This window comes from Lygodium microphyllum, chromosome 26 (assembly GCF_053477565.2).
Source record: "Lygodium microphyllum isolate KBCC chromosome 26, Lygodium_microphyllum_v1.1.10, whole genome shotgun sequence".
Classification (NCBI taxonomy): Eukaryota; Viridiplantae; Streptophyta; class Polypodiopsida; order Schizaeales; family Lygodiaceae; genus Lygodium; species Lygodium microphyllum.
Genome location: NC_141160.1, coordinates 110,189,573 through 110,214,143, shown reverse-complemented (window position 1 = coordinate 110,214,143; position 24,571 = coordinate 110,189,573). Strand labels below are relative to the sequence as shown.

At 37.8% G+C, this 24,571-nt stretch overlaps 1 protein-coding gene across 1 annotated transcript; it reads right to left on the bottom strand.

The window, feature by feature from the left end:
• Positions 1-20,686: 20,686 nt before the first annotated feature.
• On the bottom strand, positions 20,687-22,235 carry LOC148013673 (uncharacterized). Its single transcript, XM_087668509.1, has one exon. It carries the CDS (start codon positions 21,976-21,978, stop codon positions 21,256-21,258), a length of 723 nt encoding a protein of 240 aa, XP_087524635.1. The 5' UTR covers positions 21,979-22,235; the 3' UTR covers positions 20,687-21,255.
• Between the last annotated feature and the right edge of the window lie 2,336 nt (positions 22,236-24,571).

The window sequence follows — 24,571 nt, the reverse complement described above, 5'->3', positions numbered from 1 at the left end:
ACACGTGTGTATCAGCGGCTACCCCTCATGTAACTATGAAATGTGCTCTACTCAAAATTGATCTAGCATGTACCATTCTCTATCCAAGAAAATATACACACAAATCAATATAGAGCATAGAGATTATTGACTTACCTCTTTGCTATAGTCTCTGTCGAAGGCTTGTAATGTGCTCCACGAGATAGAAGTGATAATGCTTGCATTCTCCAAGCTCTTGCGATCACCTTCACTTGCATATGGAGAGGGGAAAATGGAGAAGGGGGAAATATGGGCAAGAAGCACTCTAGGACCTCACTCTCTATCACTCAACCTCACACGCACCCTCTACGTCACCTCTCACCAAGATGGGATGGATAAAAAGAAAGAAGAAGATACAGAACTTTACCTCCCTAGTTCCTCATCACCTCTCACTCTCACTCTCTTCCTTTCCTTCACTCTCTCACAAGAATGCAAAAAGAAGGCAAGAACAAGAAGAACCAAAGTTTGTACACATGAATAGATTGTTCCATTCTCTTTCATCGCTTATATACAAATTTTCTAAGGTCCCCACCCTCTTGGGCACGCTCCCCTTTTCATGGCCTCATGATCAATTGTAATCCAATTGAATACTTCATATAAGCTTCAGGACCCTTCCTAATATTGAAATTATATTGTGCACCTTACTTTGACCTTGTGGATCCATGAAAATAAATACAACTTGCATTGGAGTGAGCTTGGCTCTCATTTTAATACAACTTAATCATATTCTCCTTTGAAAAATATAAGTGTCCCATAAAGTAATCTGGTTGAAGCTAAAAATAATTAGTGGCTTAATATTAGTTTAGTTATAGCCCCTTATTTGTATAGTCTAGTTAGTAGCTATAGTTATTATGATGAGTTGGTTCATTATCATGTTTATAGGCTTGAATCAAGAGAACACAAGCATAATCTTTAAAATTTCAACCTCTGCCATTGTAAGAGTCTATTTTCAAAACTCTTTTAAAAAAATAGAACTTATCTTTGCAATATTTCAACATTACAAAAAATAGAAAAGTAAATATCTTTCTCAAAGTATATGAGGGAATGGCACCTCCCCCCAATAATTATAAGATAACAAAGAAACTTGTGCCAACCCTTTTGTAGGCAACTTGTATAGCATGTTTATGTGCTTATATTTGTTACTGCTTTTTTATTTTACCTTTTATAAGGTACTCTTCATGGAGATAACATCATAGGTTATAGATCGCATATCTTATCAAATATTATTAGCTTCCAGAAAGTGTGAGTGCGGTTCATCAAAAGCGTAGTTTAAAAAAATCACATTCAATTTGGAAAACTCATGCTACACCAATATGAAGCTCTCTAAGGGCTTGGTGTAGACAGTAACAACCTCTACCACCGTTTACTATCCACTAAAGAGACTATCACATGTGCCATAAGAAGCATAGTATTCGCCATTATCATAAAATGATCACATAGTCACCAATAGGTGGTACTATAGTTGTTGTCAAAGGTGGCTTTGGTGTTGCCCAACCTCACCTATCTTAAGAGTTTAGGTTCAAGAACTTTGAAGGAAGTACTAGAGGGTCTCTTTGAGAAGGAGACGGACATGTTGTTCATGATCCATATTAGCTTTAGGGAGGGCATCCTATCGAAAACGTAGGCAACACAACCACAGAGAGAGAGAGAGAGAGAGAGAGAGAGAGAGAGAGAGAGAGAGAGAGAGAGAGAGAGAGAGAGAGAGAGAGAGAGAGAGAGAGAGAGAGAGAGAGAGAGAGAGAGAGGAGGAGGAGGAGGAGGAGGAGGAGGAGGAGGAGGAGAGTCCATTGCATCTTTTATTGTCCTCAATGGAAAAGATCAATATGACAAAGGGAGAGAGGTGAGAGTTAAGACTTGCCAAAACCATGTACACACATTTTGTTTGCTACTAGGTAGCTAGGAGGTCAACTTGGAGGAAAGCTTTGAATAAGTACCATATCTATGACATGATAATACACACAGACACACACAAACACACACAGAGCATGTGACATGCATATTGATAGAGAGAAAGGGAGGCAATGGTGGCTCCTAAAATAAATATAAATAATAATTTTCTTTTTGTTTGCACGAAAATGGATGGTGGAAAGAGTCAACATTTAAAAGTGATATCTTTTTATTCTTCAAATAATCTTTGGTTGCCATGTAATCTTGATTACATTTTATTGTTTGGTGATTGCATTAGCATGTTTCTCCTTAAAAGATAATATGGAAAAAGAATCTGTACATAGCAATTCAATTTGAAAGGCATAACTTAGATCCACTATGAGAAAAACATATGTACCTTTGAGAAAAACATGACCAAAATGCACCTTGCTTGCTCCTTTAAGAATGCCTTTAAGTAAACCTAGCTACATGTGTCATAGTAGTTCTAGAATCTAGTCCAAGGCTACCTCTAAGCCTTTCAAGTATTCTTCTAAGCCTTCCTCTTAAGTGGTCCACTCTATTCAATTTCCTAGAGATAAGGACCCTCTTATCTAACTTTCAATGCTCACATGCCTTGACCTAGAGATAAGTTTGAAAAGGAAGGTACCTTTGAAAATGTTGAAGTGTGAAGTTTTGAGGCATCGGCCCCAATGCTCACAAAATACCTTTTGCTCAACTAGTAAAACTGAAGGTAAGTTAAAAAATCATTGAATTATGAGTCAAAGCTCTAGCACATGCTTAATGAATAAATTTGGCACATATGGCATGCTAGATGATTCAATAATTGTCTTATAGTATTAAGAAAAATAAGGCATTATACACCCTATCAACATTGATGGTTTCATGGTGTCTTTTTTTGTGTCTTTGAGTATTACTTAAGGCTCCAAGGTGAACACAATCAACTTGATTTTGGTGCACCTAGCAAGACTTGAACCGACTACACCGTGACTACGAGCCCAAGTTTTAGTTGATACCCATTGGTGCTACTACTAACAAAACATTGCACAAGACACAAGAACTTTATTGGCAATGATGCTAGTAGGAAGGGAAAATAGAAAGAATAATTGCAATACAAAGAAAACGAAATCTCCCACAAGCATTTGGATGAGGAACTCAACCATATAAGCTACCAAATGTGGGCAACTCACCTATCAAAGTAGGAACTCAACCATATGAGCTACCAAACGTGGGCAACTCATGTATTAGAGAAGGAACTCAACCATATAAGCTACCAAATGTGGGCAACTCACCTATGAGTGCTTTGCTTACCACTAGGTAATTCCTCTACATCTAAGTGAATGCGATGTGATGGTGTATTATTTACATGATGATACCTTGATCGCTTCCACTAGTCAACCATAAGGGTAACAAGTATGAAGGAATTCCATATGATTGTTTAGACTTCAACCATGACATATTAGTATTGTTGACATAGCTCAAATGTGCAACCACATAAGGACCTATACAAACATAGCAACGTCTATTGTAGGTATCAAATGGGAACATTCTTCCAACTTTGTTTTTCTTCATGTTCAAGTAACATGTTTTGTTTTAGTCTTCTTGCATGCACATTGTTAGGGTTAACCTTTATTGTAGCCCCTTGGCTTGCAAAAAGTACTTTATGATATGTGGCCACATGAAGTGCATTTGAGAAGTCTTTCATTTTTCACCATGCTTCATGTATAACATGCCATTCTCAACATGTGCAATTGAGTGACAAGTAACCGTCCATTTCAACAAACTAGTAACCACCCATTTAAACAAATGAGGTATTTCTCATTCCTCTAGCATAAAATCTAACACTTAGTGTAGTGTTGTTTGAGATATTTCAATTCATACACCACGCATCTTTTTGAATGATGCCCTGGCAAATGGGAGAGAGACCTTCTCATGACTTGAAGACATGTACAAGACCTTTTGCACGAGGATTGCTCAAGAAATTAGTGTGAGCAGGGATCAAGGGAAGTTGCTCCAAGTCTGGTTGTTACTAGTGCAGTTTGCAGTCACAGAAACATTTTGAAAGAGATCGATTTTACAGAAGGCAAGAACTTCCACGTGGTATGAAAAGCTACCTATGATGGGGACTTTGCCAGACAAGTCTGCAGTACAGTTGAAGGAGGCGAAGATATCACTTTCGTCCTCTGCAGTGGCATTGGAAGAGGCAATATCATCATTATTGTAGAATAGAGGAATGGGGGCAGCTCCTTCTAGGGATGATTTTAACATCTTCACATGTTTAAGATTCATGAAATCGGCACCCTTTTGCTTGGGGCCATTAGGGTTGGTCGTATGGGCGCCCTTTTGCTTGGGGCGAAGGGTGTTGGTCTCGAATGTGAACTTAATGGGCAAGTCCTTGATGTCGTCGGGGGGGATGGTGGCCGCCGGGATAGAGCCGTTTGCAAAAGGGGCATTCAGGAAGTAGAAGAGGGCGGTGGAATTGGGCTTGGAGAAGGCGGCCTTGTTGGGGTTGTGGACGGATAGATGCAGTTTGACGTCCACGTGGCTGGAGTTGGTTAGCGGGGCCTCCGCGAGGGCGCCTCGGAGGGTGACACGTGGGTGCTGGGGGCGGAGGACCAGGAGGGCGAGGAAGGCCAGCACGAGGGCGAGGAAGAGGAGGAGGAGGGCGCTGAGGCAGGCGCCGCAGCCCTTCACGCCCCTTCGCGCCCACTTCCTCCGCCTCTCGCTGCTGCTCTGACGGCGGTCCATGGCAGAGACTCTCTCTCTCTCCCCTTTAGATAGTCAAGACTCAATCAATCTATCAACCAATCGATCAATCCAAAAATCAATCTCCCTCTCCCCACATCCATAGTCTGCCAGACCCTTCCCCTTCCCATCTCCGATCTTCCCCCTCCCCCTCCCCCCCCACCCCACACACACACACTCTCTCTCCCCCCTTCTCGTCCCATCCAACCGCCCATCCCTCACCCTTTCCCCTACCCCTGCAAGAATTACCGATTCTCCTATCCTTCCTCACCCCCCTCGTTCTCGAGCGAGTCTTCACACATACACTGAACAGCGCTCGCACTATGTGTGACGGCTTCTCTAAAGCGGCATCTTTTTTCGGCCTGCCCTATCTATGCCCATAGTGTTCATTTCCAGTGACAATTTTCCTTACTACACAAAATATCCAAAATTTAATATGCATATTAATCTATTTAATATTTGTATCGCTTCATATCACAATTTCAGTTTCCGTAACTTAATTGCGAAGCACGTGCGGAACGTTAGGCCATTTCGTGATAGTTTCGTTGCCACGAAACGGCAAGCGTGTTACCACACGATAATTTCACTCAATAATATATTTTTCCTCTTTCTCTCTCCTCTTTTCCCTCTCTATTTCTAATTTCTCATCTCTCTCTTTCTCTTTGACTTCTATTTTAATTTTTTTTCTCTCCTCTCCTAGTTCTCTCTCTCTCTCTCTCCCTCCCTCCTTTCTCCTCTCTTTTACTTCTCTCTCTCTCTCTCTCTCTCTCTCCTCTTTTTCCCTTTTCTTCTTGTTCTTTCTTTTTCTCTCTTTCTTCATTCTCTTTAAATTTTCTTTTCTCTCTCTCGCTCTCTTATAATTTTTATCTTTCCTCTCTCTATTATTCTCTCTCTCTCTCTTCTTCTTCTTCTTCTTCTTTCCCTCTCTTTTCCTTCTCTCTCTCTCCCTCTCTTCTTCTTCTTCTTCCTACTTTCCCCCACTAAGTTTCTCTTAAAGTATGTAAACTTTATCTTTACTCTATTTATAATTCTCTCTCTCTCTCTCTCTCTCCCCTTTTCTTCTCCTCCCCTTTCTCTTCTTTTTCCCCTCTCCCTCTCCCTCTTTCTCTTTTAAATTTTATCTTTTCTCTCTCTTCCCCCCTCTCTCCCATTCCCTCTCTCTAAAAAAATGTTTAAATTAAAAAAAGACTTTTCTCTTTTCTTTTTCTCCCATCTCTCTCCCTCTTTTTCTCTTCTTCTTCTTCTTGCTCTCTCTCTCTCTCTCTCCTTGCTTTTCCCCATTTTCTCCTCTCTTTTCCTTCTCTCTCCCTCTCCTCTTTTTTCTTTTTTTAATTCTTCTCTCTCTCTCTCTCTCTCTCTTCATTCTCTCTTTAAATTTTTTTCTTTTCTCTTTCTTTTAAAATTTATCTTTCCTCTCTTTATAATTCTCTCTCTCTCTGTGTATTCAAATTCTCTCTTTTTCTTCTTCTTCTTTTCTCTCCCTCTCCTTTTCTTCTCTCCCCACTTTTGTTATCTTTGTCTCTCTCCTTCCTTTTCTTATTCCCCCTCTTTCTTGTCTTTTTCTTCTCTCTCTCTCTCTCTCTCTCTCTCTCTCTCTCTCTCTCTCTCTTTCTCTCTCTCTCTCCTGTTTTTTTCTTTTTTCTCTCTCTGCTTCTTTCTTTTTTGCTCTCTTTGTATCTTTCTCTCAGTTTTTTGTTCTCTTTTTCTCTCCCCTTTGATTTTTTCCTATTCCAAGCTTTTTTCTCTCTGTTTTCTCTGTCTCTCTATTTTTTCTATTTTTTTATTTTTTTCTCTCTTTTCTATTTCTTTATTAAATCATGTCTTTTCTCTCTCTTTCTCTCTCTCTCTCTCTAAGTCAAAAACTATATCGAAATATATTTAATTTAAAAATATTATTCTCTTTCCTCTTTTCTTCTCTCTTTCTTCTTCTTCCTCTCCTCCTTCTCTCTCTCTCCTCCTCTTCCCAATTTTCTCCTCTCTCTTCCTTCTCTCTTTCTCTCTCTCTTCATTCTGTCTTTAAATTTTTTTCTTTATAATTTTCTATCTCTCTGTTGATATTATCTTTTCTTATTTTTCTTCTCTCTCTCTTTTAAATTTTATCTTTTCTCTCTATAATTCTCACTCTATTCTCTCTCTCTCTCTCTCTCTCTCTCTCTCTCTCTCTCTCTCCTCCTTCTTCTTCTTCTTCTTTTTCTTCTATCTCCCTCCCAAAGTGTGTGAAAAGCTATATTTAAAAAACTTGAAATGAAGAAAAGCTTTTAAAAATGTTTAATTAAAAAGAAAGTTTAATCTAATTGAGAGAGAGAGTGTGTGTGTGTGTGTGTTTCTTCTTCTTCTATCTCCCTCTCAAAGTGTGTGAAAAACTATGTTAAAATTTTTAAAATAAAAAAACCTTTTAAAAATGTTTAATCTAATTGAGAGAGAGAGAGAGAGAGAGAGAGAGAGACTAGGCCTTACACATGAGAGAGAGAGAGGGGAGGAGGAATTTTATTAAAAAAGGGACAGGGAAGAGAAAGGGAGACATATGAGAGAGAGAGGGGAGGGGTTTTTAATTTTAAAAAGGGAGGTAACACACACACATACACACACACACACACACACACACACAGAGCCTAGGCCCTACACATGAGAGAGAAAGGGAGGGGGATTTTAATTAAAAAGGAGAGGGGGAAGAGAAAAGGAGAGATTACACGTGAGAAAGAGGGGAGGGGGTTTTAATTTAAAAAGGGAGGTTGGAAAAGGGGGTAGGTTCGGGAATCCCCCCTAGAGGTTCGGGGCTTCTCGAACCTATAGCCAAAATAATATAGTAGTAAGATGTGTGAATCTCTCTTGTGCTCTTCGTAGCGAGCCATCGCGCGCGCGCGCGCACACACACACACACACACATCAAAATGTTGGCTTTCTCTTTCTTGAATCAAATTGTTGGCTAAATGGGAGCTTTCCCTTCTAACGGATGTCAATGAGACAAGGGCGGAGGAGGCATGGTAATGGAATGTGAAGCATAAAAGTACATATTCTCTCCTCTCTCTCTCACATCGATGTTGGCTAAGTTCATTCATTCATTCACACACATAATCAATCACAACATTATATTGATTCATCATCCATGCATCGTTGATTACTTACATTGAATCTATTCATATGGCATTGTTAAGACATCCTCAAGTGCAGTATTTGCATGCCTCCATGATCAATCGCATTCATGCATCTCATTACTAACATGAAGTTACACATTGAAAAAATTATGCTGATTAATGACATTAGTTATTTAATGGACAAATACTTCGAGCTCTTTGATAGGCTTCTCTTCACTTTTTAATGGTTGTTTGCTATGGTTGGCCATCTAGAATCCGTAATGAAGCTCTAAACATGGCACTGGTGACTGTGGCATCTTCTCATCACATTTGATGAATTGGGCCTTGATCCTAGTGTTGTTTTGGCTTCATAAAATCCTAGACATGGCACTAGTGACCATGGCATTTTCTCATCAGGTTTGATGAACTGGGCCATGAACTAGTGTTGTTTTGACTTCATAAACATCAGTGTTGTTACCTAGAATTGAAGCCCATTATGAATGGTGTTGATAATAAAAAGTGCATATTGATTAATGTAGAAAATTATACCCACTTATGGATACTAATATTATAGATAGATTTCAATTTAGTAATTGAGCATTAAATGCATGCATATGAACATGATGTGTTGTTACAATTTAGGTGAGTTGCATAGTTCATTCAATAGGAAATAAAAAGTCATATATACAATAGCCTTGTATCTATCTACTTGCATTAGATTCAAGTATATGAAAGCCTGCATAATCAATCTAATGAATAAACTATTCTATGAGGCATACTTATGGATGTTTGGAAGATAAATGAATGGTACAAGTATGGTGCTTCCTTCATTGTTAGTTATATGGAACTTTTAGTTACACACAATAGAGGATATAGTGTATTTGGCTAGATATACATATGCATATAGAAGGCATTGGAAGGTATAATACTCATGAATGCTTGGAAGATAAATGAAAGGTACAAGTATGATGATTTTTACATCGTCAATTGTGTAGACTATGAACTATATATTAATACAATGAAAGATGTAGTATATCCAACTAGATATGCATCAAATAGATAGAAGACACTAGAAGATGTCAGAGTACATGCCCAAGTGTGTTAGAAAGGTTCAGACATACAGATCTATGAGCTGCATATAGTGGAAGATATTGCATATCCAATTAAGGGCCCAACAACTAGGTAAAAGACAATATGTATATGAACTAGTTCTAAAAGGCCATGCAAATAATTATAGTATGATGCTCTAAATCTCATGCCATGAGGCTCTATGAGTTGCATTTGGGGGGTTATAAATTTGATATGTAGCAACTCACCATAGTTTACTAAAATACATGAATGGTACAATGCATAAATCCTAGGATATTGACCTTTTGGGCTTCTTGTGCTGGCAACTATGAACTTTGAAGCTTAATATAGTACAATTGGTGCCTCCTCCAATCCTGCATTGCGATTCCTTTTTGCTTTCCTTGACAAATCATCAAACTCAATCCTTGCCTTGGTCAATGTCTTTATGGATGATTACTCCTCTACTGTGACTTACACACCCATAATTTGTTCAGCCATTTCCTACCACAAATTATAACTCCCACAAGTTAGGATTTCTAAAGTTTTAGGAGATGATGCACAAGTAAAAAGTATACTTATTGCTCTCACATGGTTGATTAACATGAGAATAAGTTGGGGGTGAAACAATGCTTTTGAACTCCCATGGTGAATTAAGTGGTGAATATAAGTTGAGCCCCAAGCCTTAGGTCATGAAGTTAGACAATAGAATATGGGAGATGTGTACGAAGAACTTGAAAATAAAAACATAGGTACATACACATGAATGGCCATCCAATTCTATATTTGTGAGAATGATTAGTGAGGAGGCATATAAGTGTTTTGGTTTTTTGCCTCAATAGATTTATAATGGATTGGAATATAGTCTTTCATCATCGATGCATTATTGGTATGATAAAGAGGAGGATCGTTGGGCTATGACATGCAAGAGTTAACAAGTGATGCCTCTTGTCCCTAGAGTTTGTAGCTTGCTTGGCATAGAAAGGGGAAGCAATATCAGGAACATGAGTGGATGTGATTGGAAATAATGTATTTCCATATTTCTATCAGAATCGGGCTTGATGTTGATGTGTCTTGGTGGAGGACAAAGGAATTGTTGGGTGATGATCATAGTGTTGATATGAGGGCTGAGATCCTGACCCATAGCTATGTTTGAGCCTATGGTGAGAAGCATGACTTGCTAATTTTGTTGCATTGAGGCCAATGATAGGTTGAGAGAAGACTTCCAATGCACAGGCTATGTTAGAGAGCTTGACGAGAGATGCAAATGGTGGAGAGGGGATTGAAATGCTTGGGTTGATGATGGCAGTTGATTAGCTAATCCCAAAGGCAAAAGACATGGGAGAATTGGTCTTATTATTGTATCAGAAGGATGCAGTCAATTGATCTTAGCCTTGCATGATGGTAGACAATGAGCTGTATAATAATATTATGGAAGACATAGTATATCTAGCTAGATATGCATCAAATTGTAGACAACGAGTGGTATAATAATATAATGGAAGACATAGTATATCTAGCTAGATATGCATCAAATAGATAGAAGACACTAGAAGATATCAATGTACATGCCTAGGAGTGTTAGAAAGATTTAGACATGCAGATCTACGAGCTGCATACAATGGAAGATAATGTATATCTAGTTAAGGGCACATCAACCAAGTAAAAGACAATAAGTATACAAACTAGTTCTAGAAGGCCATGTGAATAATTCTAGAATGATGCTCTAAATCTCATGCCATGAGGCTCTATGACTTGCATTTTGGGGGGTTATAAATTTGATATGTAGCAACTTAGCATAGTTTACTAAAATACATGAATGGTATAATGAATAAATCCTAGGATATCACCTTTTGGGCTTCCTATCCTGCTGACAACTATGAACTTTGAAGCTTAATAGTATAATTGGTGCCTCCTTTGAATACACTTCATGTTGACTTTTATCCTTTTTACTTTTGGAAGGATTGTATAGCATCAATATTGTCTACACCCCCTCTCCAAGTGGATACCTTGCACTACTGTTTATAGTAGCTAGTCATTGTTTGAATGCTGCCTACTGCATTTGGGGAGCTTTATCTACAACAACCGATGAGAAGCTAGACAAGTGTGACGACTTATGTGGCGAGCAGGGCTTAAATGGGTGCTATTCTTGAATCATTGATGCCCACTTACATCTCTTCAACAACAATGAAGGAGTTCACGCTTTTGAATCTATTTGTCTTGAAGCTTGGATTCATATTTCCTGGATTCCACCTTTAAGGCCCCACTGTAGAGCATTGAATACCTAACGTTGTGCTTCTCATTTCAAAACATGCTTCTCTTCAGGTTGATGTTGGATACTATAGGTGTAGCTATGCCATGGTACCTTTGCTTTTCTAATTTTTCTTCAAGCACCTTTGGGATGGTCGTAGTCTAATCCTTGAGTAGTTGTGTTTGCGGGTGTTAAGGCTTTTTTAATGTGAATCTGAAGCTACCTTGTATGGTAGCACGTGTATAGGTTTTTAATGCAAATAAGCTACCTTGTATGGTAACGCATGTATAGGTCTTTGAGTATATATGATATCTCATGTGCCTTGTACCTTGTTTTAAGAATGTGAATGTGTGTGGTGTGTGTGTGTGTGCGCACGCGCGCATATAAGCATCTTGACCAATCTATCATATTTAGTGCATTTAATCTCGGTTGGAAAAAGTTATATGTTTGTAAAAAAATTTCAACGCTTGGGAATATTAGATGTGGAGGGCCAAGTTATCAAGCTTGAGGGGTGGTTTCCATATGGTTTGGGTTTTGAAAAAATGGGTTTAGATTATCTTATCCTTTGACATTACTAAACATACATGGCATATGTTTGTGGTATTGTTGTGTTGATTGATGAAAGGGTTTCTAGAACAATTGCACTACAACTTTGTTAGTAAGGCGCATGCATTGCTTGGGGTTTTTCAAGAATTCCCATCTTGTCTACCTCCTTCAAATCCATTCGTGCCCCTGCAATGTATCTCATTCCTGTGATGTGGTCCCATAGTAAGCTGCCCACATTCTTGAAAATATGCATGGGATCCAACAAGTGGTTGATTTGTAAGTGGGTCCAATACGACAACTTGTAGCAAACTGAGAACCATCTCATTCCATTTGGATGCGACTCTGTGTGGACCATTTTCAACACATACCAGCTTTGGGTGTTCATTCGTTCTGGAGGTTGTCCAAGAAAACCTTCCCTCAGTTCATGACCCTCCGGCAAGAAAGAGGCGAGTCCTTAATATACCATCTTCTTCATGGTTCGTGACCTTCGGAAGTCTAACTGTGGCCCACACAATGGACATGCATGATAACCAGAGGAAACTAGACCTGTCCCAATACCTCTATTTAGTGAACACAAACTTGAATGAGCTATGATAGATATGACCAACAAGAATGGAAACCTACTTGCCTAAGGACTCCCTGAATCCTAGAAAGTCATGCATGGTCCACATGAGAATGGCTCGTATATTGGCGGACCGTCAACCATCATGGTTGCTCATATCTTCCATGACAACCCCCTCCTCCCACAAAATCTTAAGCTCATCGACTAATGGACAGAGATAGACGTCCATATTCTTGATTTTGTAGTGGCTAGGAACGAGCAAGCTAAGGATTATGTGTCCTTTCTTCGTAGAAATCCATGGTGGGATGTTGTAGTTAATAAGGACTACAGGCCACACACTGTAAGAAGTTGAGCGGAGACCGAATGGGTTCATGCCATCCATGGCAAGACCGAGCCGAAGATTCCTTAGCTCTCATACAAAGCATGGAAAGGCAGAGTCAATGTGGCTCCATGCGCGTGAATCCGCTAATATTCGTTGGACTCCATTTGTGGATATGTTCTACGCATGCCACGTTGTCAAGATCGCCATGCTCGACGTATGAAACATGTGATGTATACAGGGGATAAGTGAAAAGTGTCTAAGAACTTTCTAAGGGATGGTTTTCCCTTGCAATTCCTATCGATACATGTGAGCACCATTTGGACATGTCTCCATAGTCTCGTACTCTCCTCAAAACATCATGAAATTGTTGACACATGCATGGATGCTATTGTAGTCCATGCCAAGCTTTCGTAAAACATGTCACGCATCATCACAAGACTCAAACATGGTATTTCTAAGTGACAATATATGATACTTTAACAACTTGAAAAGAAATCATAAAACACCTTGAAAAGCACATTTGTTTTTTATAATGGTGCCGAAAAGAAATCAATGAAGCATATGTATAAGATACCTGAATAACTCGGTCACACTCCCATCGCTCCACCCATATTTTGCTTGCACACTCAGGAGTGCAATCAGTGTCTTCAGGCGAGATACTCGGTACCCATCATATAATGGTATGGATGCTTCCTCTCTTAGCGGATCAAATGTCTCGGCATCCATGGGTATCAATGCATCAATCATTGCCTCCATCTCAGGCTCCAAGATTGTAGAAAAGTCTGAAAGGCTACATATCTCCTCTGGTATTTATGGTATAGAGTGGGTCATGCCTTCCAAGTGGTGGATTGACTCAGGCATTCCGTCCATCGCACGCCCATGAACTCTTGTAACTAGCCGCAATAGGTGCATTCCTCCTTGGGATGAGACATCACCTCCCTGTATAAATATTATGACCACGTCTAATGTTTTTGTATATGATATTTAATTTGCTCAAAATCTGAGATGTTTGATCAATGATCTCCAATTGAAACTCGCCGAAGCATCATACGTGTTCTATAGATAAGCGACGTTCTCTTTTTCTTTCTTAATATGTTTGAGAAGGGATTTCTTCTCTTGTAACTCAACAAAATTAATGTTAACTAAAGTCTTGGTTTTCTCCCCCTTTCTTTGCACTCTTCATTTTATGTTCTCTCCCCCTTCTCTTTCTCTCTCTCTTTCTCTCTCTCTCTTTCCTGCCCTCTCTTTGTTTCTCTCCCTCTCGTGTTTTCTCACTCATTCTCCTCTCTCCTTCCCTCCCTTTTTCTCTCTCTTTCACAATTTCTTTGTTATCTTTCATATTTCTCCTCTCTCTCTCTCTCTCTCTCTCTCTCTTTCCTGCCCTCTCTTTGTTTCTCTCCCTCTCGTGTTTTCTCACTCATTCTCCTCTCTCCCTCCCTCCTTTTTCTCTCTCATTCACAATTTCTTTGTTATCTTTCATATTTCTCCTCTCTCTCTCTCTTCTTCTCCCTCTCTCATTTCCTCTCTTTCTCCCTCAATGCACCTCTTTCTCAAGGAAAAAAAAAAGAACAAGAACAAACCAAGAAGAGGATGGATTGTTCATCTTCTCTTCGCAATAAACCCTCTCTTTGTTTCTCTTCCACCCCTCATATTTTCTCACTCATTCTCCTCTAAAGAAAGAACAAGAACAAACCAAGGGGAGGATGGATTGTTCATCTCCTATTCGTGACAAACCCTCTCTTTGTTTCTCTCCCACCCCTCCTGTTTTCTCACTCATTCTCCTCTCCCCCTCCCCCTCTCTCTCTCTCTCTTTAAATCAGCTAGAAATCATTGCTAGATATCTATAAATCTGAACTTACTAATTGTAAACAAACCTACTAACTTACTAATCAATTATTTAAATAGATAACAATTTAGATAATACAAACCTCTCTCTCTCTCTCTCTCTCTCTCTCTCTCTCTCTTAATCATTGATGAGTAATCTAAACAATTTAAAGCAAAGTATCTAACCTTATTCTAAAAAAAACAAACGAAAAGAAAGAAGAAAGAACAAGAACAAACCAAGAGGAGGATGGATTGTTCGTCTCCTCTCTACGACAAACCCTCTCTTTGTTTCTCTCCACCCCTCGTGTTTTCTTACTCATTCTCCTCTCTCTCTCCCTCCCTCTCTCTTTCTTACATTCTTTGTTATCTTTCATGTTTATTCACACACACACACACACACACACACACTCTCTCTCTCTCTCTCTCTCTCTCGTACTCTCTTCATTTTTCTTTCTTCTTCTCCCTCTATCATTTCCTCTCTTTCACCCTCAATGCACCTCATTCTCAACAAAAATAAACAAAAGAAAAGAAGAAATAACAACAACAAACCAAGAGTGAGCAATGTACTCTCCGCAAAGGCCCGAGGATGGATTTTTTGTCTCCTCTTCAGGATGGCCTCTCTTTTGGCTCGCGATGCAAATTTATTGCATGAGGTAGCATTGATATTTTTCTCCATGCAGATTCGTTGCAAAAGGTAGCTCTAATATGTTGAAGGTGAATTTATAGTTTTTTTATAGAAGTGATGCTAATTTATGTTTCTTTTAGTAGGAGTATACATAACTAAGGACAATTGCTTCTCAATAGGAGAGTATCTTATGGAAAATAGACTAGTCATTTTGTGAGTTTTTTTGTAAGTTATAAGGTTAAGAATGTGATATGGGTCTATACTGTGGGATTATGCAATATATATTATAAAAAATATTGTAATAATAAGATAATTTTATATTTATTAATTTATAGATCCTCATTGTCTATTTTTTGCATAATCATGACTTGCTACATAAACACTATATGTGATACTAATTGCATTGTACTTTGTAGATAGATAGTAGGGAATTGATATATTTAGTATTATAGTAAGTAGATTATTAAGTATAATTAGATAAATTAATATATTTGAAAAATTATTGAGTATAAATAAATTTTAAGTAAACTTGTATAGCAAGTATTATGTATAATAATATATATTTATATGATATTATTATTATTCAATTTGTAAATAATAAGTAAGTATCTTTTGATACTTTTAACTAAATCATTGATCTTTAATATTACTAATTTACTTAATTTAATTTTTAAATATAAAGTATATTAAAAATAAACTTAAAATAAACTTTTATTAAAATAAGCGTTATTTATGGAATGCTTTATTATTTTCTTTATATGGTTTAAGCTTTCTTTATAAAGACAATAGAATTGCACACAAGGTAGGAGAGCAGGATCAAAATTGAGTTTTTTGTTTCTTTCTTATACGGAGTCGAAATCCAAAGCTTTTGGAGTCGTTTTGGAGGCTTTGGCACGTTCTAGACATTTATATGGTGATGTCAAAACATCATGATTTGGCACACATAAATTTTTACACCAATTATATCAAACTATAAGAAATCTCTTAATATATAAAACACTATAGTTTGGTTAATATTTATATTTTCTTTGTAATTAGACAGAGGACATGAATGCATATATGTATGCAAATAATTTATCATAATACAGGATGACAAACCATGACTTTTATCAAGGGAGATTGGACACTATCATGTATTTTCTATTGTTCTTTTCGAATTTCTTAACTTATTCAATTATTTTATATTCATATAATATTGTGTTTTATTAAAATTATTAATTTATTTATAAATTATAAGTTTAAGCTTCTTTAGTGATAATTTTAATTGAATCATTGATCTTTAATATTATTAATTTATTTTATTTAATAACTTTAGTAAAAAATAAAATATTAATTTTACTATATAATTTTTTATTAAATTAAGCTTTCTTTATAGAAATCTTTGTTATTTTCTTTATGTCTAGAAAGCTTTGTTAGTTTTCTTTGTAAAAGCAACATGATTGCACAAAATATAGGAAAACATTGTAAAAACTTAGTTTTGTTGTTTCTTCCTCACTTGGAGTAGAAATTAAGAGCTTTTAGAGTTGTTTTGGGAGTTTTGGCATGTTCTATATGTGATGGTGATGTCAAAATATATTCACAATAAAAATTTTATGCATTGACTTCAGTAGGCTACAAGAAATCTTTTCATATTTAAAACTCTATAGTTGGATTTCTATTTGTATTTTCTTTATAATTAGATGTAATATATGAATGTGAAGAGTTATGTAAACAATATTTCAATAATAGAGGATGGCAAACCATGACTTTTATCATGGCAGAGGTTGGGTTCTATCATGTGTTTTCTCTTGTTCTTTTTGAATTTCTTAACTTATTTAATTTTTTATATTTTATAATATTATTTATATTTAATATGTACAATGTTAGATTTATCATGTGGTTCACTCCCTAATAGTGTAATAGACATTATAGAAAATACTATAATAATAAGATGATTTTACATCGATTTATTTGTTGATTCTCATTGTCTATTTGCCACATACTCATGACTTGTTATAGGTAAGTGCTATGTGGCAAATAGAAAATGAGAATCTACAAATAAATCAATGTAAAATCATTTCATTATTATAGTATTTTCTATAATATCTATTCTATGATCCCACAATATAGAACACTATCACATTCTTAGCCTTATAACCTACAAAAAACACACAAAATGACAAGTCTATTTTCCATCATATAGTTGGAAGCACATGCGTCTCTATTATTCTCCAAATTCAAAGTCCTCCTCCACCTCTTACATTTGAAGTTGAGAAGCCTCTCCGTGTTGTATAAGTTTCACAAGCCATTAGATGCATGCTTTTGCATGCACTTTTAAGAAGCAAAATCTTGAAGCTACACTTAGATCTTTGGAACCATGTATATCAGCAAATTTTTTATCCACATTTTTGTAATGAAACTTACTATACTATTTGGGTAGTAATACTCTAACACTAGCTATAAAATCCTTTGCTACTTTGTAAGTCTCTTTGGATCCTATCTCATGAATAATGACTTCAAGATGCATATGGCTATTGACAATGATGTGTTTTTAGAAATGAATAAGCACTATGATATTGTATGATTTTTGCTACTAGTATATACACCATATAATGCTTTCACCTAATGACTGAAAAGAGTTATACTAGCTAGACTAGCCAACTTGAACCTTTCTCATCTCATAACATCTATATTTTGGAGAATAAAAACTAAAGCATTAACTACGCTAGCTGCCCATGCTACCATCAAGTAATTGATAGCAAATGTACTTAAAAACAAGAGGAAGAGCGATTTAGTCTCTCTTAAGGGCTAGAAGTCAAAGCTAATGATAAAAATGATGTCTTTATAAAGATCTAAAAGTCTAGTTAAGAGCACTAGACTCTCTTGGAGAGCTAGGAGTTGAAAGGGGTTTCAGTCTAGCATTAGAGAAACCCCAATATATCCTTGAGGGCTAGCATTTAAGCCTATTAGAGAATATGTGCCTATAAAAATCTATAAGTATTATTAGGAAATTATAGAAAGTGTATGTAACAAGTGTAGCATGTATCAACGACCTTAAGCAATTTGTTGAATAAGAAGCTTTAACAATAGCCAACATCTAGCATCAATCTTAGCAGAATTGATTAAAACCCTAACAATACCAAATATGTTGAGTGAGATGCTTAGACTATAAATATATACTTTTAAACCATTTGGGATAGAGACAATGGTTGTCCCCAACATTAAAGCCTAGTACATTGTACTTCTTCCCTCTTGAATAAAAGTAGCCCAAACTTATTTGGTTTATTGACCCAAGATGGTTGAGCTAGCAAACAAAGTTGACAATGGAGTGGCACAAGGGGAGTAAGTGTTGGTAATGGAATGTGAGTTTGCAAGAGGTGGTCTTGCCATGACGAGAGGGCTAGATTGTGAAGGTATTGAAGATGTGGAGTTTTGAGAGAACATCTTAGATTTCATGATTTGTAGAATAAATGAGCTTGATGTAAATTCTACAATAAACAAGCTTGATGTAAATTCTACAGTAAATGAGCTTGATGGATAGTCAAATAGGATGGAAACCAACATGGAAGAATGTGCAATTCAAGAGATTAGTATTCATAGGAGTTTGCTCTACTTAGCTATGCCAATATTAGGGTTTCAAAGAGTTTACCAAGTTTGATGGCTCTAATTTCCATGACAATCTACTAGCAATAAGAGCACTACTCAACTTATTGGATCAATATCAATAGCTATATGACTCACACTAAGATTTTGGAAGTAGCATCTTAAATATAGCTTACTAGCTAAGTTTTTAATCCCAAACATTGTACATGTCACCCCAAAAAATACCTATTAGGCTAAATTTTGCCCCCTAATTTTACCACACTAGGCTTGAATGGATAAATGACTATGTGGAATGGTTGTACTAAAGAAGGATATTTATCTACTACTTAGTGGTTTTGGAGTACTCATTTGAGATACACAAAGATTCCCCATCTTAGCATTTGGTCACATCTCTTCCATCATGCTATTTTTCACTAATTTATTGTGACCGACTCTAGAAACTGCTAAATGTTTTGTTTATTTTTGCTATTAATGCATGTCAAGTCTATTGCTAACTTTCTAGAGTTGTGTCTTAATCCCACTCTTCACCTTCATAGGTTATCTTTACGCTATCAAAGTCTACATACAAGATTGGAGCATCCATGTCTATAGTGCTTTGTTGATTTCTTTGTATCATTGCATTTTGTTCTTGCTCACTATTTTTGAAGCATCAAGAGAGGGATTTCGAAATATATGTACTTCTCATTAAGGTGCTTTAGGGGATTCTGTAAGGAGTCTTTCATATATGAACCTCTCTAGTCTTGTATCAATTGACTTTGTTGAGTCACTTGTATTTGCCTCACCCTAATTATGATTCTTTTGTGGGCATTGCGCACAGGCGCGCATGCACACACACACACACCCCTCGTACATAATCGTAACTAACTTGAGATTTTTTTTCCAAAGAAAACTAACACTAATTATTAATTGTGGAGGAATTTGCAACCAAAAAGGAATTAAGAAGTTTATTTGTTTCATTTCAAGAAGACATTGGCAAGATCAAGGAGAAATAAGAAGAGAAGTTATTTTCTTCACTTCAAGGGAATGTAACAAGCCTAATGGGTGTTTAGATGCAAGTTGAGATTATTCTCCCCAACTTTATGAAGCTCTTGGGATTTTTATATAGAGAGCTCTAGAGCACTTAGAGAAACCTGTCATCAAAGAGGAGTTTCTGGAGACACAAAGAAGAATTGGTATTGAGCATATGGGAAAGAAGATGGAGAAAAATTGGTATTGAACATATGGGAAAGAGGAGCTTATCTAGATGAATACACTCAATAGGTAAATCATCAAGCCTTGGCCATGTTTTGGTGAATTACAACATGAACTTACTTTGTCCAATTAATGTGGCATGCAATCTTTGAATTATTGGATGGTCTATTAGCAGCACTTGAGTGTATCTTGAAATTGAGGATTCACTCGGTGAACTCTTACTTCTAGATACCCATTTTTTCATCCCAAGCTCTGACTTAAGAGTCCTTTCTTTGCTAATGAGACATATCCAATCTAGTGTGGGACTTGAGCACCCATGGTTCCATAATTTTGTTGGTTTTTGTATATCATGTGTAATTTCTTTTGCTTAACATTTTACTAAGCATCCTACAAGGGTTTTTTGGGGTGGGGTGTGTGGGAATATATATTGCTCATAGAAGTTCTTTAGGGGGTTTCTCTAAGAGGCATTCATAGTTGATCTCTTGATGAGGCTCATACTTTTGTTGCCTCTCACCTCTTATATTGGCTTAATGCTGAAGCGTCATAAATTTGGAGGCACTTGTCACTCTATTGGCTAGTTGTCTCAAGTCGCATACATCTATGTGTAGCCTATAAGGCATCCCTATTGCACTTCGGGATTCCCTTGTTGCGTTTTTGCTCATCACATGCTCACTCTTGATTGTTTACTAGCCTTGATTACTTAGTTGGCAACTCTTGTATCATCATTACCTTTTAAAAGTTCTCATTCTATCGATTGCTCACTTGATCACGCCTGCATCATCACCACCCTTGTCCTGAATCTTTTATGAATGTCTAAGGTCCTCTATATTGCTTGTGTTTTGATGCATTTGGAAAATGTTTACCTTATTTATACTTGGGTGGGAATCACAAAAGGAAACGAGTTTTTCCAATGTGATAATTATGGCCAACAAGAACCTTTTAGACATGCCAATCATTGAGGGATATTTCAAACAATGCATTCTACAATGAGTTACATACTCATGACAAACTTGATCTCCCCTCTGAAAAGCATGATGAATAATTAGTAATAATCAACAGGTAAATGTCAATGGAGGATCATCAGAGGATTCATCTTGCTTTGATAGAAATAGGGAAAGGGCTTTAACATGAGAATACAGTAGTGTAATGGGCAAAGGGCATTGACATATAGAATATAATAACTACTATTATACGTATCGTACCAATTGATGTAATTGTTGAGCAAACTCTTTACATCCAATACTCACGTGATGAAAATGTAAATTTAAGTGTTTGGACTCTTCCTTGTCTAAGCATGCAAAGTTATAGAAAGATGTAGTGGTCCTTTATATTGGGGTTATGGGTAGTGAATGCACGAACACTCTTTAAGTCAGAGCTCTTGTTGGTAATTGAGGAAGTTGGACTCGTGCATCGGAATTGGGGAAATGCGTTGCCTAGTTGAGACTTCGAAACGCCTCAAAGGTGGTAACTATAAGAACCAGGACTTCGAGAGGACCTTGGAGGTGGTAAGTATAAGAGTAAGGAGCTATTGCCAATGAAGCATGAACAAGGACTTAGGAAAGCACCTTAGAGGTGGTAACTATAAGAGCAAGTATTGGATAAGGAGGTATTGGCAATGAAGACGACAAGCTGGCAAGTGGTGGAGGTATCGACGTGGCGTTTGATGAAACCTAGGATAGTGACGCGGCCGGAGACGTCGGTGGTGGTGGTGAAAGGGAGGGCGCCGGCGATGAAGTCCGGGAAGAAGTGGGAGTTATCGAGGACGAGGCGGGCGGCCTGGAGGGTGAGGAGGGTGGAGATGGGGCGGGTCTGGTGGGGGCCGATGCGGCCGGCGGGGACGGCGACGGTGCCGACCTCCTGGCCGTAGTAGAGCAAGTGGGCGGTGGAGTTGGTGTAGGCGAAGGCGGCCCTGTTGGGGTTGCGGACGGACAATTGGATGGCGAGCGTGAGGTTGAGGTAGGGCACGGGGGGGAGGTTGAGGGTCAGGCCCGCGCTCAGCTCCTCCAACCGGACATCCTGCAGGCGGATGTCAGGCTTCCGGGCCTTGAAGACGGTGAAGGCCAGGGCTATGGCGATGGCGAGGAACACCAGCAGCGACATGCAGACGCAGGCGCAGCAGCAGACGCATGCCTTCTTCTTCCTCCTCCGCTGCTTCTTCATCGGCTCTTCGGTGTGTTCGACTGCAGGCATCTCTTTGCCTGCTGCTGCAGGCATCTCTTTGGCTGCTGCTGCCACTCCATTGCTAGGAACTGTCGCCATTTCGACATCTTTGTTCTCCTGATCAGACATCTCTCTCTCTCTCTCTCTCTGCTCAACCTTCCTTCAGCCTCCAATCCCCCTCTACAAGCTCGCCTTAATCTCTCTCTCTCTCTCTCTCTCTCGTCTCGTCTCGAACCTCTTGCTAATCCCCTCTCGCTCTCTCTGCTTCTTCTTCTACAGTCTGGTTAACGACTCCCCCCGCAACACTACAAAAGTAGTCCTCCGCCTCGGACCTGCCTTCCAAGTTCCGCTTAGTCTTTAGCTCCATTAAATTCTCGGTCCGTAGGGTAGCTTTACCCGCGACGGCTTTCCCTTCTTTATTGCAATTCCAAACTTTTAACAAATAAATTAAGTCAATACCTAAACCTCATCATGCCTATTCATAAATATCTTTTCTTCACTGTTTGTTGTTAACTTGTCACCATTTGCTATTGGGAGGGCCAAGGGGCTCGTAGTTTTTCTTTATATGCTAAGTTTACACACCCACACACGTGGAGCTTCAATAAGGTATCATACTCATATGGACATGCTTACATAGCTTGCTTTTGCAATTTTAGTCACAACACAATATGTGCTGCCTTTAAGGTATCTCATAAGGAAAATGGATACTTTAACAAGCTTAATGAAAACAACAGTAGCCAACACATAGAATGACTCTTCATGCATCAAAAAAGCAGAGCATTCTTGGAGCTCCAAATCTCCCTTGACACAATTGCTCTCAATATAATCAAGTATTTCACCTTTTCCTCATTGAACTTCCCTTGGTCACAAAAAAGAACGTGTTTGGCTCCAAAGTTAGCTAGAGTCATAAGCTCTCTAAGCTTGGTTCACACTCGTTTGACCTTAGGGCAAGTCCAAAAGACATGCATGACATCACGTGTCCATAAGCAAACACATCTTCAAGTACTTTGATAATCCATTCTAGAGATTCTTTCAGAAGACTCAATTCTAGCTTGCCATGTATGATTAGTCTAGAAGAGGAAATAATTATCATGCAGTATGTAATAAGAGATGGGCCACTCATCTTTAAGTTTGCCAAGTATAATGGGTACCTAGCCTTGCTCATCTTGGGTAAGCTTGAATTCCAATGCAATTTGGGGGACGCTTTTGAAGCTAAGCATTGACAAACAATTTTTTATTTGTGATTATTGTGCATATCAACCATATTGCGCAAATCACTTCATGACTTCGAAGCGAGATACATATGATATTCCCTCTATTTCTCGCATTGCTAGCCCCAAGGAGTTTCCTTCTCGACACCCATTTTACAATTTGCCCCTTCTACCTAAATTGGTTGATCAAAGTGATATAAATATTTACTTAATGGACTTTGCATTCTAAAAAAAGATTAACCCAAGTGGCAACATTACATCAAGTTAACCAAAGCTCATTAGTAGACGTGTCAATTTGCTCTTAGGTGCTCCATGCATCGTTGTTTCTGCAAGTCTCTCCTCATTCTTCCTGATTTCATGTAACACAAAAGGACAAAGACAGAGATAGAGGCAGAGAGTGCTTTCACTTGAGAAATAAATATAACACACATTTGATAGTTATTAGGAGTTACAATCTTGAGTCTTTTGCAATCGACAATGGAGTTAGGAGCATACACATAAAAGCATATGATGGTCTATTGCCATTACAATGGGGGGACTAATGTTGTGGGTGAAGTACCATGTTTACTTTACTTGTTTGTACCATTTTGTTTTGTAGAACATGGTTGTCATTTATTTTGCCTAATGGAATGAAATGAATTTATGAGATTATCACTAAAAATGTCACACCATTTTGGCAAGGTTTGAAGTAATCCCATATGGTTGATGTCACGACAATTTTGCTCTATTTCTAGTGTCACAAGTGCACACAAATTATTTGACTAGTTTTTATATTTGAGACCATTGCAACAATTTTGCTCTGTTATACAAGTGTCACAAATGCACACAAATTCTTTGACTAGTTTCTATATTTGAGGCCACTAGAAAGGAGATGTGATAAGTTTGATTGTCTTGTTTAACTCCAAAATCACCTAGGATTTGAAGATAATATATTTCTTGGAGTATATTTAATGTGGCTGGTTTAGATGATATGTAGAGAACATCCTTATAGTAGAGAAACCCATCAACTTCCTCAAAGTTTCCTAGAATTCTTTCTCTTTCTTGCCGTAGTTAGCATTTGATGTATGAAGAAAAATGACAATGAGAAAATTATTTCTTTAATTGGAGGAGGAAGGCAATGCCATCGAGGGTCTTTCTTTTGTAGATCATAGGCTGCATCTCCTTTCTTAGATGCAGGGTAGGATTGATGTGAGAGAGCACACACGTTTCCTTGTTGGTTACCAAGCTGGTAAGACATAACAAAATCAAACATGAACAAAAAGTTACTCCTTCTTGATCAACAACGATTGAGGACTTGGATTGTCACATGAAGTACTCTAGATTTTGTTGATCTATATATATTGAAACCTTATGAGGTGCTTCTTTAAGAAGGTGTTACCATGTTTCAAATGAGTTAGTAATATGCAAAAGCTCCTAATCATTCCCATACCAATATATCCTTCCTAGTTAATCTTGTCAAAGCAGCAATGATCTTGGAATAATTGTAGATGAAAATGTGATAGAAGTTTGCA